Source organism: Ictidomys tridecemlineatus, chromosome 4 (genome assembly GCF_052094955.1).
Source record: "Ictidomys tridecemlineatus isolate mIctTri1 chromosome 4, mIctTri1.hap1, whole genome shotgun sequence".
NCBI lineage: Eukaryota > Metazoa > Chordata > Mammalia > Rodentia > Sciuridae > Ictidomys > Ictidomys tridecemlineatus.
In genome coordinates this window covers 189,278,833-189,294,192 of record NC_135480.1, presented here as the reverse complement: position 1 = coordinate 189,294,192, position 15,360 = coordinate 189,278,833, and the positions used below count along the sequence as shown (strand labels likewise).

The 15,360-nt window shown below is 36.8% G+C and overlaps 1 protein-coding gene and 2 non-coding genes across 10 annotated transcripts in view; 2 read left to right on the top strand and 1 right to left on the bottom strand.

The window, feature by feature from the left end:
- Positions 1-15,360, top strand: part of Susd1 (sushi domain containing 1) — a 117,064-nt gene that overhangs the window by 54,672 nt on the left and 47,032 nt on the right. For 7 of the 8 annotated variants that reach the window (XM_078047958.1, XM_078047960.1, XM_078047956.1 and 4 more), the window contains 2 exons: positions 4,897-5,006; positions 7,338-7,530. In XM_078047958.1, the coding sequence (XP_077904084.1) occupies positions 4,897-5,006; positions 7,338-7,530 (303 nt within the window). The remainder of the gene's footprint in view (positions 1-4,896; positions 5,007-7,337; positions 7,531-15,360) is intronic. The other variant, XM_078047959.1, reaches the window with a different exon arrangement.
- On the bottom strand, positions 11,366-11,470 carry LOC120890108 (U6 spliceosomal RNA). Its single transcript, XR_005734361.1, has one exon. It is a non-coding gene; the product is annotated as a U6 spliceosomal RNA (small nuclear RNA).
- LOC120890161 (small nucleolar RNA SNORA36 family) lies at positions 14,992-15,104 on the top strand. Its single transcript, XR_005734409.1, has one exon. It is a non-coding gene; the product is annotated as a small nucleolar RNA SNORA36 family (small nucleolar RNA).

The following is a 15,360-nucleotide window of genomic DNA, read 5'->3' as shown; positions in this document are numbered from 1 at the left end:
AATTGTCTTTTCCTTTTCAAACTTGTTAATTTCTCTTACCTTGATTATTTTCATCTCCATGCTTCCCTTAAGTTGATTATATTGTTCTATTTCTAAATTCTTGAGTTGAATACATAATTCAATTTACCCCCATTCTTTCCTATTTGATGATAAAAGTCCTTAATGTTTTTTTTTTCTTTCTGGATTTGAGCTTTCGAAGAATCCCTGAGGCATTGATTCATATTCTGTTTATCCTTACTTTCAAAGCTTGATGTAATTGTTATTCTGATTTTCCTTTTGGTTGAAGAATTATTTATGAGAATGTTAATATATATTCTCTTTACCCTTACTTTCAAAGCATTATATAATTGCTATTTTGATTTTTCTCCTTTGATTGAAGAATTAATTATAATTATGTCATACAAGTGGTAGTTTTTTCCTTTTTTAATTTTTACACTTCATTGTTAATTTCTAGTTTTATTACATTTTGATATGTTTTGGGGGATTGATTGACATTTTCTTGGGCCTCACTATTTGGCCAAGTTTTGTCATTTCAGTAGTTGCTGATTGATAGAGTGGAGGGTGGAGTATGATCTAGTTTTAAGTCAACTTTATTAAAAAGGTTATTCAGGACTTCTGTTTTTGTTTTTTTCTTACACGGTCATTTTTTCTCAATTTCTCTTAGAGATTCTAATTGATTTGTTGCACACATATTGATGTTATGATATTTGTGTTTGTGACCTACCTTAATTACACATTCTTTCACTAGTAGCAAATGGCTCATAGATCACATTGATACAGGTGAACTCTAGGAGTTAGCACATGCTGGGAACCTTTCCAGAAAAGCTTTTGTTTTTGAGTCGATCAATTAATTCGAATTATTGTTACTTGTGACCTGATTTCTTTTTCTTCTATCATCTTATTATTATTTTCTTTTTTAAGGCTACCTTTTTATGTCTTGTTTTCTTTTTTGCTACACAAATTTCTTTTTCAATGAGTCAGGTAGTACAGATTTTGCTTCTACTTTACAATTGACCACACTTTTAAGAAAACCCTAATTGGGTGCATATTTCTGATTACTAATGTTAAGACTGAAAATATTATTAACTTCTCCCTGAAGGAGACAGGGAAGTCCGCCTCTCTGTTTGCTTTTATTTCTTCCCCTCTCCCTTTTGTTGTAATTATTTTTTTGGTCAATATGGCATTTTATTTTCAGCTTCTTAGTCTATATTGACTTATAGCAATACTTACAGCAGTTATCTAAGCTTAGGTGTGTGGGTTTTTTTTTAATATTTATTTTTTAGTTGTAGTTGGACACAATATCTTCATTTATTTATTTTTATATGGTGAATGAACCCAGGGCCTTGCCCGTGCTAGGAGAGGGCTCTACCTCTGAGCCACAATCCCAGGCCCTAGGTATGTGTTTCAATAGTTTTAGTGCTTACTACCAATCTTTTAATGCCACTTTTTTGTATTTTTCCTCTATTTTTATATATCTATCTGAACGGTGATTTTTGTCTTTTCCTCACTGAGGGAATAGGATACTTTTAGAGCCCATAATTATCTGAGAATGTTTTTTTTTTGTTGTTGTTGTTGTTGTTGCCTTTGAATGTGAATAAGGCCTAATTGAAGATAAAATTCTCCAGACATAAACCTTTGTTTTCAGAATTCTGAAAGCAGTTCACATTGGCTTGGGGAATTTAAAGCTTTGAAAAGGGAGCTTTTTATTTTTCCTGGTGCTAAGGATGAAACCCAGGGCCTTGTACATGCTAAGCATGAGCTCTGCTACTGAGCGACATCCCCAGTCTCTCTCTCTTGTTTTTTTAATCCTATGTAAGCAATCTGATTTTCAGTTTGGATATCATAATTAGCAGTACATTAGCAGTAAAATTCAAGACATTAATTGTTTATGCATGCACCTGGTAAGTGTTTATTGACTACTTATTTTGTAGGCACTAGGAGTTTCATAGGGAAGAGACAGGAATCTCTTTCCTCATGAAATGTTAGTCTGTGGGGGACATAAATGTTCATTTTTTTTTTTTTAACTGAGTTTTCCTACTACCCTGTAAGATTTTTTAATCTTTATTTTGGTTTATCCATATACTAGGAACATTTTCTTTCATTAAATTTCTGATTATAGTTTTTGTTTTTTAAAAGTTTTGTTTTTAGCTTTTCCAGTTAACTGTGGAATTTCTGTCTGTCCACGTTGGTTTCCCGTTTCCTCCTTTGTAAGGTCTGTTGTTTTTCCTCTGCCTTCCGGGAATATGCAGCAAGCTTGTTTTCTCTCTACATTTGTATACTCAGTGCATTTATAGATTGGCATTTCTCATCATTGCCATTTCTAATGTACTTTGAATTCTGATGTCGCACTTTCATTTCCTCTTTTTTTTTCTTGGTCTTATCTTGTTCCCCTTTTATTTCTGCCTCTTTCAACTAGTTTTTCCTCTGCTGTCACATTCTTTTTCTGTGTCATCCTTTTCTCTTGTTGAAATCCATTTTAAATTTTTTTTTTTTTTTTTTTTTTTAGTACTGGAGTCTGAACCCAGGACCTTGATCATTCTTTTTTTTTTTTTTTTTAAATATTTATTTCTTAGTTTTCGGTGGATACAACATCTTTGTATGTGGTGCTGAGGATTGAACCCGGGCCGCACGCATGCCAGGCGAGCGCTCTACCGCTTGAGCCACATCCCCAGCCCCCATTTTTAAATGTTTTAATGGAAAGTACAAAATGGTTGCTGCCTAATTTTATCATCACTTTCCTTATTTTTTTTCCCCCAGAAGTATGTCCACTCTTTGCCCCCTAAACATGATTTCCCCTCCTTCCCTGTCCTCAGTAGAATCATTTCATAGTACCCCCACCATTTAAAATTTTTTTTTGCAGGGGGAGTGGCTTCTAGATTACTTGTCTGGGGAAGATGAAAGTTCTGTCTAGGTCTGATATTTCCCTCATAATAAGATGGATGGCATTCCTTTTGATCTCACCTTTTCCTGGACAATATTAATGTGCTTATCTCGGATCTCCTCCTGGAGAATTCACTGTTGGCTGGGTGAGCCAGCCTCCTTTGGGGAGCAGCAGCATGAAAGCCCACAGCCTGAGCTTTAATCTGGGCAATTTGCTGTCTTAATTGGTAAGCTGTTGGCCTTGGGCCAGCTCCGCATTGCCTGGCTTCATTATGGAGCTGTAATCACTGAGGCAGGAAGAAGGCCCACCTCTTTTGTCAACCCAGGCTTTCTGTCCGTGGAACCTGCAGGTCCCCAGGGCTCTGCTTGGAATTTCTCCCTTGTTACTGATCTCCAGTGTGCTAAGAAATTATTACTAGCAATAATAATAGTAGTTTATGTACTTTTTTTTTTTTTTTTTTTGCCCTGACTGCCTACGACTGGCCTTTCTTCCCAACTTGAATGCAAATTTTGACCCATTTTTACTTATTCTCAGTCATATCTGTTAGGAGTGGGTGTGGGAAATGGAAACCTTTCTTCATGCTTCCATCTTCCCCTGAATTCAGACTGTAGTGGCTGTATAATGTGAGCATCATCCTGAGTGGGAGCTCTGCAGACAGAACTGCTTACGTACTGTTTGTGCACAGACTTTATGTGGTATTTTTTACGTACAAACTTATATTTCTTTCATATATACATCTGGTATTCTTCAAAATCATATGCATCCATGTGGCTATTTTTTCTCTGATGTCCTTATGAAATTTTTAAAAGAAAAGTTGGGAAGGTAAGGAAGCGCATTGATGATAGGTCTTCAAATTCTTTCTCATAACCAAATTTATACATTTTTCAATAATAGTCAGGAATATTTTCTCTCAGCTGATTGCCTTTTGCTGAGTCTGTTAGTGATATTGAAAATATTGTGGACAGTCCCTATTTTGACTAGGATAACTTATTGTTATCATTGATACCTCTTTAGGTGGCAGAGATTCCCCATGTGAAAAATACATATTAAAGGTAGCTATAAGATAGTTTCTGCCTGATAGACATTTCAGCTTTTTCTTGGGGGATGGCGATGAAGTTCTGGTGAGGCCCTGGGTTTGATCCCCAGAACCATAAAACAAAAATTAAAAAACAAAACAAAACAAAAAAACAAGCATATTTTTCTCATTGACAGAAAATATAGAGACTTGTGTACTAGGAAATTTGCTTTTCCTTAAAAATTACCATGTTACTCCTGGACTCTCTGTGAGTTCTTTAGTTTGTTATAAGAAACCTGTATTTTTTTTTTTTACTACATTAATAAAATAATACATTGCAGGAATGGATTCAATTGCCAGAGGGATGAAATGACTTTTTCTGTACAATGGTTGAAACAAGTCTGCCTTCTGATTATTTTATGGCCTTTGGGGGAACTCAGCTGAGTAGCTCTTCATAGACCGACTTCTCTGAGAACAAGTACTTCCTGTCAGGTTATCTACGCTGGTCATTTCCTAGGTTGAAAAGCACCTGCCCTGAGACTTTGAATCCAGGATCTTTGATTTTTATTCACCGTTTTCCTCATTCTCAGACTTTCTGGCTACTTACTTGTCTGCTTATCTTCATGACATTTTACTCTGGAGTATCCAAGTGATCCAATTAACTTTCTAAAAAGGGCACAGCTTTATTAATTTACAGTGATATTTAAATATTTCATTTGATTCTCTCAACAGCCTATGATATAACAAAGCAAGCTGGATTATCAGATTTCACCAATGAGAAACAGGTTCAGAAGGGTTCAGGGACTTGGCTTTTCATACAACTAGGAAGTTGTAGAGCCAGGACTTGAAGCTAAGCATGCTGATGCCGGAGTGAATGGCCTTCCTGGTTTTATACGCCCTCCCAGCTCTCTGAAGGTGTTGGGAGTCTCACCTGTCCTTAGCCATGATATGTTTTGCTAAAATGATGCAACCTTTCCCTGTGTTCTCTCTTGTCTTTTAGAAGATGATCTCTTAGAAGATGATGGAATTTTCAATATTTCAGTATTTAATGAAACTTGTTTGAAATTGAACAGGCATTCTAGGAAAGTTGGATCAGAAAGAATGTACCAAGTAAGAAGATCTCTTATGCTATCTGTCAAAGAATGGTCTTAAAAATGTGGGTGATCTCCAAGTGGTGATCCAGTTTTAGACAGTTTGTGCTTTTTCTTTTTAGAGATGGATATGAGATGGATGTGAGGGACTGAATTGAAAGAAAGACACTGTATTTAGTGACTTATTATTTCCCCTGCCTGAATATTTCACACTCATATTTTATTTTATTGCATTTAAAAATTACAGGTTATTTTACTATCAAATTCATATTTGGACAAGGATATTTAAGGAACTCGTTGCATGATTATTGGACCTCATTTAACTTTATTTTTTTTAACAACATAAGTCAGATTATAAGTTGATTCAGACAGGAATTAAGCTCTACTTTTCTATCATTTTTAGTGACTAGCAAATCATCTGGCAGAGAGCAGTAAGTATTAAGTTAAAGTTAAGTATTTATTCTATCATGATTACTCCAAGAATATCATCTATTAGGACCTAGAAGTTCCAATTCAAACAAATATGTAAATAAACAGGCAACTACATCATGGTATAATGAGGACTTTGATAAAGAAATAAAGAATGAAGTGGGAGATATCTGTGTGTGTGTGTGTGTACGCACACGTGTGTCTCTAGGAAAAATATTTTAGCAAGAAGCAAAGGCTATGCTGAGTCATAAAAAATGAACAGGAATCAGACAGTTACAAGAACTGGGGTGAGGGTGAAGAGGGTGCTGTGGTGAGTCGAGTAGGATATTGGGTAATAGAGAAAGCAAAGGGCAGTAAGAAGAAATGAGTCTAAGCAGCAGCCCCATGTGAGAAGCCCTGTATGCTGTGCTTCTGTATTTGAATTTTATTTTGATATCTATGTAAAGAATTTTAAAATGGCAAGTGAAACATTCAAATTTCCACATTAGAAAGAACCCTGAACCTAGAAATATATTCCAGTACCCAAATAACTTAGTATAGGATGAAGGTGATTTTTTTTCTTTTCAAATCAGTTGAGAAAGCAAAGTTTATTGAATGAATGGACTGGGACCATTAACCAACTACTTGGTTAGGAAAATAAATGACTTTTATCAAAGTGACTGAAGAGTAAAAATTTTTTAAAAAATATTTTGTTTTAATTGTAGTTGGACACAATACCTTTATTTCTATGTGGTTCTGAGGAATGAACCCAGTGCTCCACATGTGCTAGTTGAGCGCTCTACCGCTGAGCCACAACCCCAGCCCTTGAAAAGTAAAGTTTTTTCAAGATTGTTTTTAATGTGTTAGACAAAGATTAATTTATGTAATATGTGAATCAGTCTTAAGTCCAAAGGAAAAAAGTAAACATTCCAAAGCAATTTGCACAAGACAATATACTTATTGTCAAAACACACATGAGCACAAGTTATATGTCACCAGTAATGGTCCAGAAGGGTTCTGTGAGATCTTGGGGGAGCAGCTCTGAGGTGACTGAAGTGGAGTGGAGGAAGTTCATAGCATCAAGTTCAAGGAACTCTGAGGCCACATTTTGATGGCTAATCTATGAGGACACTTAAGTTATTTAGGAGAATTCAAGGAGTTGGGGGAGAAAGGAATCCTTATGAACCATGGGTCAAGGTCTTAAATGACCTGGAAGACTGATGAGTAAGAGAGTGATTGACAGGGATGGGGAGGGGTGAAGGGTAGGAGAGCCAGGAATACTGGCATCAATGCCAACACTCAACCCATGGTCTCCACCAGATAAAATGCACTGGTTGATCCAGGGCCAATCATCTGACTTCTGGGATCTTCCCCTGTAACTCTCTGTATCTGCTGCTTGAGTGGCGGTGAGTCAAGTGTGATTGGTTAGCAGTACGTGTGGTGAATGACTCTGTGGATGAAAAGCTTTTCGCTAGAGCTCTAATGGGAAGGAACAGCTGAAGTCCCATTGTACAGTTACTGCAAAATCTGGGGTAGTCCTGAAAAAGTTTAAGTACTGTGGACTGTGAAGCTCATCTATGGATTCCTTACAGTGAAAAGAAAGCAAAAGACTTTTGCCCAACAGCTCTAGTCCAGTCCTTTTCACTTGAGTGGGCATCAAGAGATTTTATTATTCTGCAATGTATTTATTCATCCAAGATTAGTCTGTCTGTTACGCAATTTAGTCATAGTCTTATACCTGGTTGAGAGAGAAATTCAATGGGTAAGGTAAAATAACTCTAGTAAGTACATTCCCAGTTTAGTTCAGTGTAGTATTAAAAATAATTCTCAATAGGTAAAGATAAATGAAACTTTCTTGCTTTGTCTCCATTTTGCTTATAGTCTAGACATCTGCAAGACAACAGAAAATTTAATGCAGCGCTTTCTTTTAATCTCATGGCAGTTTAAAGTTCTGGGTCAAAGATGGTATCTGGATAACTTTTATCACGGAACATCTTTTAACCTCACAACGAAGGAACGAGTTCTGGAAGTGTGTTTGGATTTGTACCCGGCAACCCAGTATACAGTGAATATCACCCTCCTGAGCTCTCCTGAGCAGCACTCAGTACAGATAATGATAACAACTGCACCAACAGGTAGGTGGAGATGACTTCCTGTTTTTGTACCTCAGGACAAGGTAAATATGTAAATTGAACTGTACAGTGTTGGGGAGCTTGGAGGATGGGGATCAGGAGACTTGTGTTCTAATTCTAACAAACTACCAGCTTTGGCTGGGGTTCAGGATACCTTAACCCTACCACTTAGCCCTTTCCCCACAGGGTTCTGGCTTATAGAGGGAACAGACTGCTTTATCCAGGGATCCCTGGTAGTCCTAGATTGAGAATTCTGTAAAGCCTTTTATGACTCACCCCAACTTTAAGATGGTCCTCACCTCAGGGATGTATAACTAGAACCAACCTCCAGGAGATAAAAAATGTGAGCTTACTGTGCCTGGCAGCAGCAGAACCAAGAGGCTCCCTTATTGGGCCATAAATGAGCACATTTACTCAATTTAGATAGATAGCCTGAAGGTCAGGCACCTTGGAAACTTCCTTTGTGGCCTTTTGAGGAAGCTGCATGGAGGCCGGCTGTGTTAACTGCACAGCTCCCCCTAGTGGGGAAGGGACAAAGAATTTCTACCATTTCTCCTGTTCTTGAATCTTGGGATATAACAAACACCCAATTTCCAGGTAGCCACAAGAGCCTGTCCCTTTGAAGGAAAACAGCAGGATAGTGCAGGGCCAGCTCTGATCCTGAATCTTTCTCTCATATTTGCCACAGCTCTGGATGGCTCTCTCGGGTGGACAGTTTGGTCTTTGCACTCAGAAGACTCTGAAAGGCATGAGACACGAATGTTCTCCATGGGGGTCTCATGCGTTAGTAAGCAGAGTTGTCTGAGTAGCTTGTTAAGATACTGGTTCCCAGGATCCATTACAGAGGTTCTGAATCAGCAGGCCTGGGGTGGGCACCCTCAATTTTTGTTTCTAGCAAGCTTCCAGACCTTGCTGAGACTGCTAGCCCACATTTTGAGCAAAATTGAACTAACCACATAGATCTTAGCTACTTCTGGGCAATTTAAAGGCCTTCATGGGCAGGAACATGATGAAAAAAAAAGGCAGGGGGAAAAGTGGTAGTTAAAATAATCCTACCTGCTCATGTATAAGAAGCCTGCATGTTATAACTGTGTTGCCTGATTGGTGAAGTTTTCCTGATAGTCAGATATGTAGCTCATCAGTTCCTGCATTCCAGTTGCAGAGACTGAGAGTCCCCAATTCTTCCCAGGGTGTTCCACTCTCCTGCAGCATCTCTTGTCTTTACATTCCACATCCTGGTCAGTATATCCACATTTTTACAGGGAGAAACTGAGTCTTAACCCTCCTTTCACTGAGGTTACACAGGATGAACAGACAGACAGATGAGAAGTAAAGCATCTGCTTCATTGATCTGGGGGAGTTCTCAAGAACTACCTCAATACAGATTTCAGGTAAAAGCTACATTGGAGAAGGAGGAGGTTTAAGTACATGGGCAGTTGAATCTACAAGGGAGCCTTGGCTAGGTTTCCCACCCAGCCTTAGGCTGAACAACAGAGAGAGGGACAGTGGGCAGACTGTTACTTCCTGGAGACTGGAGATACATGCAGTGCCCCTTGTACTTGGGCAAAGGCAAGTTCTAGAGAGCAAGAGTCTGTGTCTTGTTTGGGCAGTGATTTGTGATATATGGACTCTACCCACTGATAGCTTCCTATCAGTCAGCTTACATATTTACTGTTCCTTCCTTGAGGATTAATGAATAGGGAATTTTCCTTTCCTTTATGGAAATGAGAAGACTGGTTAAGTAAGCGACCTTGAGCACACTGGAGCAAGGTAATTGACCTCTGTGATGTGGAGGTTGGACAGGAAGGGTCCATTTTAGTCCCAGGAGTCTACGTTAGGAAAGCAATTCAAATTATTTTTAGGTTCCTTCAATTCATTTCTTTCAACATCCAGACTTCTTGATTGATCTGTTTACCGTATTTATTTCATTTATCAAATGTTGTATTCTTATTGTTACATACTATTTATTCATGTACTAAAACATCAATCTTTTATTATTTATATGTCAAACATTTCTCCTGTTTTACAGTTTCTTTTAATTTTGATAAACAATGCTTTTGATATAAATCATTTAGATTTCTTTCTTTTTAAAAATATTTATTCTTAAGTTTTAGATGGACACAATAGCCTTATTTTACATTTATGTGGTGCTGAGAATCGAACCCAGTGTCTCATGTATGCTAGGAAAGCACTCCACCACTGAACCACAACCCCAGCCCCAATCATTTAGATTTCTATGTAATCAAATCTACTAATCTTTTTCTTTGTGATTTATTACATTTATATTAAATGTGTAATTTTTTAAAATAAAAGAATAATTAAATCCCATTTACTTATAAGAAAAACTTTAAGTGACTCGTATGAGTATATAACATAAAAGATAATAGGTTGTAAGTCTAAGCTAAAGAAAAAAGGGTAAAAAATGGCAGGAACATAAAAGAAGTAAGAACAAGGTTAAGAATAATTTATATCCTTATAACCCATTTGCTTGTTCATTGGTGGTTCACGTATTTGGATGTAAGCTTTCTACCAGTCTGGTCAGAAAGAGAGCTGCTACCTTGTCCATAATGTTATAACATGGCAGTGTTTTTCACGAGTATATATATTTTTCCTAACACGAAGATCAGATCGGCGTTTCTGATTTCAGGGGGTCTCATAAATAGGACGATGCATGAACAGCATTTTGTGAGGGGTTTATATGTCTGATTTCTATGTTGCCTGCCCACATGGCTCATATATTATGGGAAAGCACAGTCCAGCGTGGGTGTTCAAGGAAAGATGTGCTGGGAATGCCTGCCCCCCTACAGATCTGGCTTGACCCAGGACCAGGTCCAGGGCTTTTAGACAACTGGAGGGTATGATTGGAAGCCATTTCTTTCAAGCAGTGTTCCCTAAATATCGCTTCTCTCAATTGAAATTTGAAGTTGAGTCATTCTGTTCCCTCTCACAATCCCCAGGGAGCATTATTCTGTGTGGCACAAGAATAGCAAGAACTTGAGCTTGAGTAGAAGGCTACCCGCTTGTGTTGGAAGGTTGAGCCCAGGGCACTATCTTCCAGTGAATGGATGAGTGAGCCCCCCAAATTCGTCTCCATATAATAATGTAGTCACACAATTTTAGCTTGAAAAATTTCATAGTGGTTCTAACCAGATACCAAATTTGTCTAAAGAAGAGTTTTTAAAAAATAACAAACTCCCAGTCTCTGACAGTGTTCTATCTTCTTGTTCTTTCTAAGATAAACTGCTCCCAAAATGTACGTCGAGGATAACCAAAATGATAACTGCTATTTATAGAGCAGAAATAAAAATAGTAACTTTGCTCTCAGAATAGTGGATTTATAGCCATTCTTTCCGATAATATTTAGATTGCAAAGCCAACTCTCTATTTAGACTATTTCTAATTAGGGATTTTAGAACCTTATCATTTATATATAAAACCATGTTTGTTTTTTAGCTCCTTTTAGCAATGGTTTGCATGCAATTAGATATTTCTAAAATAATTTTCATAAATTTAAAAAAATATGAAAAGAGAGGACAGAATATTTTTCCAAGGGAATAAAGCCCTAGAAATCCCACACTCTTTTCATTTTTTTTTTGATTGACACATATTTGTACAAATTTATGAACTACAATTTGATGTTTTGATTCATGTAATAATTGAGGAATGATTGATCCACCTGGGGTAATTAATATATCTATCACCTTAAGATTTTATTATGTCTTTAGGGTGAGTACATTTAGAATTGTCTTTTCTAGCTATTTTGAGGTATTTAATGCATTTTAATTATATTCACCCTGCTGTGCTGGAGAACACCAGAACTTATTTCTTCTAACTATAATAAAATATGGATTATTTCATGAATTTTCATGTCATTCTTATACAGCAACTGTGCTAATATTCTCTATTATTCCAACTGTAGCATATGTGCTGCCAAAGTAAGCACAATCATAATTTTTTTTTTTGAGGGGGGAATACCAGGGATTTAATCCAGGAGTGCTTTTCTATGATCTACATCCCCAGCCCTTTTTATTTTTATTTTGAGTCAGGGTCTCATTAAGTCCTAGGGTCTTGCTAAGTTTCGGAGGCTGTCCTTGAACTTGCTACCCTCCTGCCTCAGTCTCCCAAATTGCTGAGATCATAGGTGTCTGCCACCACTCCTGGCACAGCCTTAACACTTTTTTCCCCCCCAGATCTGGGATTTGAACCCAGAGCCTCATGTATACCAGGCAAACCTTTAACACAATGTCCCTGGCCCCACAATCAAAACTCTTAAAGTGGATTTATGATGCTGAGTTTCTAAAAAATGTGCAATTTAAGATCGCTGTTGACCTGAAAAATCTTTCCCGGTGACTGATTTATGTACTCATTATCCAGGTTCAAACAATAGATAATAAAGGCTATCAATAATTTACATTGTTTTTGATATTTTTCCATAAAATAAAAGACGGTATACTAGTAATCTGTGATGAAAGAGTCACATCTGCAGTCTACTTGTTTCTCTTAGGACCCATTAGCTTGAGAAAAATTGTACCTGCAATTGGTCAAGACGGAAATTGGCATTTTAAATATATTATCTTTACTCATAAAGATGAATAAGTCATTTAGAATTGGAGCCCTCCACTAAATGATCCTAACTGCTGTGAAGGCAACAAGTTCATCTCATTCTTCTCAGGATCTCCATATTCTAATCATCTGTATAAACACGAGGCTCCAAGACTGAACATGCGTCTCAGGGTTTTTTTCCCTCACAAACTCACGCTGAAACTTAATTCCCAACTTAAGTCTCATCTTAATGGTGTTTGGTGGTGGGACCTTTGGGAATAATTAGGAATACAAGAGATCATCAGGGTGGGGAGCCCATGATTAGATTAGTGGCTTTATAAGAGGAGGAAGAGAGACCCCAGTTAGCATGCTTGCTGTGTCTCACTTTGTGATGCCATTGTTCTCCACATCATGACCAGCAGGAAGGCCCTCACCAGATGCTCAGCAGATGCAGTGCCACGCTTCAGAACCCCGAGTCGAGTAAACCCTCTTTACCTTAGGAATTATCCAGCTTATGGTAGTCAGCTATAGCAACAGAAAACAGACAAATTCAATAGCTATTAATGCAATGCAGAGGAACGGTAACTATAAGATAGTCTTTTAAAATTTCACTTTATTTAACTTTTAAATTTTATTGTAATTTCAAAAAATTTCCCTTTTCACTTGCATGAACTCTATCCCTCTTGTTCTTGTTCTCTCTCCCTTAAATATATCCCATTTGGCTGTGGTGCATTGTTCCTTATGTGGTGTTGAAAATTCTCTTCAGTAATATTTTTTAAAAAGTATTTTTTTATTTGTCAATGGACCTTTATTTTATTTATTTATATGCGGTGCTGAGAATCAAACGCAGTGCCTCACACATGCTAGGCAAGTGCTCTACCGCTGAGCCACAACCCCAGGTCCTCTTTAGTAATAAACAAACAAACAAACAAACAAACAAACAAACAAACAAATAAATAAATAAAATATATACTTGTATTTTTGCACTAATATTCATAAATAATGTTGGTCTAAAATTTTCTCTTTTTTTGGTGCTATCTTTATCAGATTTAAAGATCAATATTTTCCTTGCTTCTTAATAATAATTTGAAAGGCTTTCTTTATTGGTTATGCCCTGGGACAATTCATGTTTCATTTGGTCTATCCAAATTAATGAATGGTTTGGTAGAATTCATCAAATTTTGTGCAGTAATCTGGGCATGGAGCACCTTTTTATGGAAACTGGTCTTTTTTATTTTTAAAAAAATATTTTTGTAGTTGTAATGGACAGAATGCCTTTATTTTATTTGTTCATTTTTATGTGGTGCTAAGGATCAAACCCAGTACCTCACACATTCAAGGCAAGTGCTCTGCCACTGAGCTATAGCCCCAGCCCTGTTTAAACTTTTTGAATGGGGTCCATTTTGGTAAATTGGATTTTCCTAAGAATTACCTGTTTCATCTAAATTTTAAAACTTATTTGCATAGTGGCCTAGAAAGTAGTTCTGTTTAACTGTTTGGATTTTCTTCTTTCTCGAAGATTATCCTTCCTTGTATTTTTATTTTCTTTCTTTTTTTCTGGATTAAATTAGCTAGTGGTTTGTCTATTTTGTTAATACAGTTGTCCCTTAGTATCCATAGGGATTTGTTCCAGCACCCCACTGATACCAAAATCTGAAGATGCTGAAGTCTTTTATGGAAAATGTGTAGATTTGCATATAACCTACACACAGCCTCCTGTATATTTTAAGTCTTCTCTAGCTTAACAGTATAACACCTAACACAATGCAAGTTCTGTGAAAATAGTTTTATACTGTATTATTTAGGGAACAAAGACAAGAACAAAAGTCTGAATATGTTCAGTATACTGACCTAATTCTTCCCCCCAAATAGTTTTGATCCCAGGTTGGTTGAATCCATGGATTTGGAGTCCATGGATACAAAGGCCTGACTGTCCAAGAGTTAGGTTCATTAATTGGATCTCCACTTTTTTTTCTCTCTGCTCTTTCAACATCAGGAATTAGCAAACTACGGCCTGCAGGCCAAATCAGGTCTTTTGCCTGTTTCCATAAAAGCAATTTTATTGGAACAAAGGCACAGTTGAGTAGTTGTGACAGACTGGTCTGGCCTTGAAAGCCAAATATATTTAATTATCTGGTCTACTATAGGAAAAAAAATCTTGATTCTTGTTTTATGTCATTAATTTCTACTTTCATGATTATTATATTCTTTTTTTTTCTTTTTAGTACCAAGGATTGAAGCCAGGGGAGTTTAACCATGAGCCACATACCCTGCCTCCCTGGGGGGGCACCTTTTTTATATTTTATATAGAGACAGGGTCTCTCTGAATTGCTTAGGGCCTCACTAAGTTGCTGAAGCTGGCTTTGAACTCACCGTCCTACTGTCTCAGCCTCTTGAGCCACTGGGATTACAGGTGTATGCCATTTTATCTGGCTACAATTATTATATTCTTTCTTAAACTTCTGTTTTTGTTTGCTTTATAAAGGTGGTTGCAGTGTATCTTCATTGTGAATTGTGGCTTTTAGCATTAAAATGGGTCCTTTGTTTTATTTAATGATTTCAGGTTAAATTGTGCTTTGTCTTGTATCAGGATTGCAACTCAGTTGCAGGATTGCAACTTTCTTATGGTTTCTGTTTGTCTTGATAAATTGTTGCCATTGCTTTCATCCTTAGCCTTTCTGAATCTCTTCATTCTAGGTATCCCTCTTATCTACAGCTTAATGTTGGATCTTCCATTGTAAGACAAATTGAAAATCTTTTAAACCTTTAAATTAGTAAATTAAACCCATTTATAGTTACTACTGATAGACTGATATGTTTGGTCTCAACTCTGTCCTATTACTTTATATTATAATTACCGTGTATGTTACAGTTCTTGTATTTCTTTTTCTGTTGCTTCTTTGTTGTTTTGTCTTTGTGCCATTTTAAAATGCCCTGTCTGTTCTTTTAAATAAACTTTGGGACACTGAAATAGGCCAAGAGAGATTATTGGATAAAAAGTATTATACTATTTATTTACTTCCCACCCTACAAAAAAAAAAAGACAAAAAAATGAACAAAACACCTATCTCTTGTTATTTCATTTAACTTTTAAAAAATTGATTAATTTATTCTAATTAGATATATATGACAGAATGCATTTTGATTCATTGTACACAACGTTTCATTTCTCTGGTTGTATGTGGTGTAACATCACACCTGATGTGCAGTCATACATATTCCTAGAGTAATGATGTCCACCTCATTCCAGCATCTTTCCTGTACCCACACCCCCTTTAACTTTTTAAACAT